This window comes from Apteryx rowi, unplaced genomic scaffold (assembly GCF_003343035.1).
Source record: "Apteryx rowi isolate R43461 unplaced genomic scaffold, aptRow1 scaffold_47, whole genome shotgun sequence".
Classification (NCBI taxonomy): domain Eukaryota; kingdom Metazoa; phylum Chordata; class Aves; order Apterygiformes; family Apterygidae; genus Apteryx; species Apteryx rowi.
In genome coordinates this window covers 2,277,399-2,282,188 of record NW_020450727.1, presented here as the reverse complement: position 1 = coordinate 2,282,188, position 4,790 = coordinate 2,277,399, and the positions used below count along the sequence as shown (strand labels likewise).

Genomic DNA, 4,790 nt, shown 5'->3' with positions numbered 1-4,790 from the left:
GGGGGACGGGCAGGGTGGCAGAGGGGCACTCCGGGGCTGGGGGCTCCCGGGCAGGGATGGCAAGGGGGGGGCCTTGCCCAGGGTCTCTGAGGACGAGTTTGCACCCCCGGCTCTGGGCACAGTCCCAAGCTGGGGGGCAGACACCCAGGCTGGGCTATTGCCCTTGCTGGGAAGGGCTGGTGCCCAGGGGCTATTGCCCGGGAGGGGGTCTCTGTGCCAAGCTGGTGCCYTAGGGGTGCTGCTGGCTATTCCCAGCTCAGTGTGGACCCTGGATCCCCCAAACTCTRGGGGTCCCACAAAACATTCCTAAGCCAGGTTCCCCCCAGGGGAGGTCATTAGGGACCCCCAGGCCTGGGACCCTGCTGCCCTCCTGCCCCAGCCCCCAGAGGCTGTACCGGGTGCCTGGGCAGAGGGGTCTGGCTGAGCATCCAGCACTGCCCAGGCCCACAAAGCAGGGGCCGGGGACCGGTGGGCAGAGCCGTGGTGCCTGATGCGGTGGGGGTGAATCCTGCTGCCCCAATCCTGCCCACTTCCTCCTGGCCGAGGTACAAAAGGAGAAGCGGCCGGGCGCAGCGTGGGTGCAGGGACAAGCAGGGATCCAACAGGRACACAGCAAGCTGCTCAGGGCGCCCCACGGCTCGCCGGGCACAGGTAAGTGGCACCTCCTCCCAGGGGAAAGTGAGGCACGGGACTGGGTGGGCACATGGGAAGACTGGGCATCCAAGGTCACCCCAGGGTGCAAAAGCGGGAACCCAGGTGTCTGGAGGCCCGGATCCCACTAGGTCCCCCTGCCACGGTGATGCTGGGTGGCAGGGTCCACCCCGGGTACTGCTGCAGGCTGGTGGGGTGGCACTGGGGGCAGTGCCAAGGGGAGGGGGGCCCTGGGGGCAGCAGGGGCTGGGGGGAGATCAGGGTCGCAGGGCATTCGCACACGCTCAGGCACGCTTGTGCACATGTGCGCACATGGCTCCTGTGAGCGTGCACACACGCACCTAGCCGTGCACGCRCACACACATGCACACGCATGCACACGCATGCACGCTCCCCCCGCCCCATGCCCACCCACCGCCTGTGGTGGCAGGCCCTGGGCGTGCTCTCTGCCCGGGGGTACAGCTTGGTTTGGAAGGCTTGGTGTCCCCGTCCCCAGCCCCCCTCGGTGCTTCCCAGGCTGTTCATGGTGAGAGCATGGGAAGCGAGAGCAGAAGCGAAGGCAGCGCTTCCCCCACACCAAACCCACATCCTGAATCCTGGGCGATGGGAAAAGGGATGGGGATGGGGACACTCCAGGGGCTCAGCCTCAGCAGCCTCCCAACAAATGGGGCAGTGCCCCCAGGCAGGGCAAGCCTGGCACGGCGCAGGGGACAGAGCCCAGGGGTGTTTTGGCCTGTCCGGGATGGGGTGCATGGAGAACTAAGGGGGCATAAGAAGGGGCACCTGTGCCCCCTCATGCCTGTGGAGGGGGGGGAGCATTGGCAGAAAGGGTGCCCTGTGCCCGCCCTGTTTCTTACCCTAAGAAAGGGCAGCTCCATGGTAGGGCTGGGGGGAAAAGGACTCTTTCCTTGGGGCAGAGAGAGGCCAAACCAGAGTTTTGGGGCACCAGGGTCAGTGCCAGCCCAGCACCCTCTAATCACTGCCTCTGTCTTTGCAGACCCCTGGAGCAGGAGCCATGGCAGGGGATGGGGAGCCCAACCGCGTCATCAAGGACTTGCAGAGTAAGTGTGCCAGTGTGTCCCTTGCCAGGGGCGCATGGGCACCCTGAGCTCCTGCCATCTCACCCTGGCCGTGCTGGACAGGCCAGCAGCCCAGGCACCATGTTCCTCCTTGCACCCAGCCCATGGGCAGCAGGGAACGGTTGTGTCACCCATGTCCTGGCACTGTATCAGGGAAGGAGAGCCCCCATCCCCACCATGAGTGCCATCCCAGGACCAACCCCCTGGAGCAGCCCCATCACCCCCTCATCCCTGGGTCCCTCTCAGCTGGCACTGCCAGGGATGCCAGCTCCCCCCCMCCAGCACCAAGCCTGGTGCAGTGCTCTACTCCCATCCTCTCTGCCGGCCCTGCAACCAGCCCAGGCACCTGGGCAGAAGGGAGCAGGTGCCTGGCAGAGCCTAGTGGGTACCTGCACCCACGCACTCTCCCTCTTCCCCCTTTTCATCCCGCCATGGGTTCCTCTTTCACTCGCAGCAGAAATCCCCGGGGCTGGGAGCCTGGGCACAGCAGGGAGGGTGTGGGATTGCGCATGGAGCCCGCTGCCCGCCAGGGCCAGGCCAGCTCAGCCCTGCTGCCCCACAGAGACCATCGCTGAGCTGAACCGGAGCTACCGGGAGCAGAACCTGCCGGTGACGGATGGGAGCCGGGAGCTGCACAGCCTCTGCGCCCAGCTGGAGTTCCTCCTCCAGGTACCAGGCGCCTGCCCTCAGCCCCCTCCCTGCCTCGGTTTCCCCCTGGGTGCAGCTGAGAGCTGAGGGGACCTGTGCCAGCCGTTTGGTGGGTGGGCACCCTGGAAGAGCTGGGCACACTGGCCCTTGGCACTGCCAGGCCCTTGCGCTGCCTGGCTTTGGGGACATGGAGGAAGAGTTTCTCCAGGGAGGGCTGAGCCGACTCTCTTGGCACTCTCGGATGCAGATGTCCGGCATCCAGCAGACACCCTGCCCAGGGCTCACCCTCATCCACACAGGGAGCGTGGTGTTATTCCCCATGCCACAAAAGAGAAACTGAGGCACAGAGCCAGCCAAGGGCCACTCTGCACCTCTCTTCCCCCCTGCCCCAGCGCAGCAGGCTATCCCCAGCCAGGGGACACCGGGACCATCCATGCCAGGGTGCCTGCTGGGCACTCAGGGGAGCTGGCTGGCTCCCAGCCCCACGGGGGACAGGTTGAGGGGACGGGGGACCTCTCCCAGCGGGGCTGAGCCCGGGTCTCTGCCAGTTCGACCTCAAGGAGAAGAGGAACTTCTTTGGTCAGCGGAAAGACTATTGGGACTTCCTGTGCCAGGGCCTGGCGCGGCGCCGGCAGGAACACGAGGGTGTTCGCTTTGTCACCTCGCTGGACAAGGTGGGCACGGGCCACCTACACGGACTCACGGGGATGCCCTGGGGAACGCGTACATGCACATATGCATGCATGGTTGTATGCGCACCTGTGCAAGCAACACTTGTACATTCATGTATGCACACTTGCACATGTATTTGTGCACAGGCACATGCGCTTGAGCACATTTGCACTTGTGCACACATTTGTGGGTGCATGCACACTTACACACTTGTGCRTGGGTGCACTCGTAAACGCAGGCACATTATACACACACTTGTATATGCACATAAGCACTTGCACACCTATATTTGTGTGCACTTATTCTTGTTTATGCACACACTTGTGGATGTGCACACTCACGCACACACAGAGGATTTGCCCACCAGCAGTACATTTTCCTCTGTCTGATAAGCCGTGCCCCCCAGTGCCCTCCGGGGTCCCCCCCGCCCCCGGGCTCTCCTCTAACCCTACATCCCCCAGCCCAAGCCCTGGGGACCCCCCTCCTCCCCTGCRCGGGTGGGCTGGCGGGGAGGCTTGTGCGAGGGCAGGCTCGGCAGCGGACGGGAGAGCGCTGGTATGGCGGGGGGGGATAACCCCCTCTCCCCACAGCTGAAGACCCCCGTGGGCCGGGCCCGGGCCTTCCTGCGCTACTGCCTGGTGCACCGGCAGCTGGCCGAGTCCCTGCAGCTCTGCCTCCTCGACCCCCAGAGCCTCAGGTGAGAGCAGGGGGTGCGGGGGGCTCCTGCCAGCCCGGGGGCAGCTCTCCCCTGGTACGGGGGCTGGGGGGGACRTGGTCGGCACCCCCAGTGCCCGGCAGGAGAGGGATCTGCAGAGGGATGCGTGAGCCTGTCTTGTGGTTGCAGTGAGTGGTACTACGCCCGCAGCCCCTTCCTGAGCCCCCGGCGCCGGGCCGAGATCCTGGGCAGCCTGTACGAGCTGGACGGCATCACCTTCCACCTGGCGCTGCGCCGGGCGGACCTGGACACTGCCTGGCCCATGTTCTCCGAGTGAGCCTGGGGCGTGGGGGACACCGGGGACTGGGGGGCTCAGCCCCATGAGGTGGGCACGGCGCAGACCCTGCACCGGCACCCCCAGCCCGCCCCGCGCCCCTCTGTGCACGTGGCTGGCCCCTGTGCCCCTTGCCCTGAGCCCCCCTGTCCCCTCCAGGACGCCGCTGCGGCCSAGCCCGGTGCCCGCGAGCAGCCTGGAGAAGACAGCCCCGCAGGTAGGCGATGGCGGCAGCGACGCAGCGGGGCGCACGGGCAGCCCAGCGGTGCTCGCTCCCCGCCACGTGCCCACCGCYGCTCGCTCCCCCTCCCAGCAGGCAGGCGACGCGGCCGGCGCCGACGAGGGGCCCCGGGCTGGCAGAGACGGGGAGTTCGGCACRTCCCCGGGGTGGGCGCCCGGCTCCCTGCCGCGGGGCCCAGCGGGCAGCGAGTGTCCCGGGGAGCTGCGGCGGGCCAACGCCGCCCTGCAGGCGCTGGCGGAGCAGCTGCGGGCCGAGGTGGCGGCGCTGGAGGGGCAGCTGGCACAGGCGGAGCGGCGGCACCGGGAGCAGGAGGAGGGCAGCGCCCGGCGGGCCGAGCTGCAGGCGCGGGAGGCCGAGGCGCTGCGAGAGACCAACGCCTTCCTCAGCGGGACGCTGCTGCGGCTGGACGCCCGGGCCACAGAGCTGCGGCGGCAGGCCCAGCGGGCAGAGGAGGCCGCCGCCGCCCTGCAGCGGGCCGGCGAGGAGCAGGAGCGGCGCCATACCGAGCTG

At 67.6% G+C, this 4,790-nt stretch overlaps 1 protein-coding gene across 1 annotated transcript in view; it reads left to right on the top strand.

The window, feature by feature from the left end:
- The first annotated feature begins 339 nt into the window (after nucleotides 1-339).
- The window catches only part of RUFY4 (RUN and FYVE domain containing 4), a 7,762-nt gene continuing 3,311 nt past the window's right edge, over nucleotides 340-4,790 (top strand). The window contains exons 1-7 of the mRNA XM_026077955.1: nucleotides 340-651; nucleotides 1,649-1,712; nucleotides 2,293-2,399; nucleotides 2,927-3,052; nucleotides 3,641-3,747; nucleotides 3,895-4,038; nucleotides 4,199-4,790. Coding sequence (XP_025933740.1) covers nucleotides 1,667-1,712; nucleotides 2,293-2,399; nucleotides 2,927-3,052; nucleotides 3,641-3,747; nucleotides 3,895-4,038; nucleotides 4,199-4,790 — 1,122 coding nt within the window. The 5' untranslated portion in view covers nucleotides 340-651; nucleotides 1,649-1,666. The remainder of the gene's footprint in view (nucleotides 652-1,648; nucleotides 1,713-2,292; nucleotides 2,400-2,926; nucleotides 3,053-3,640; nucleotides 3,748-3,894; nucleotides 4,039-4,198) is intronic.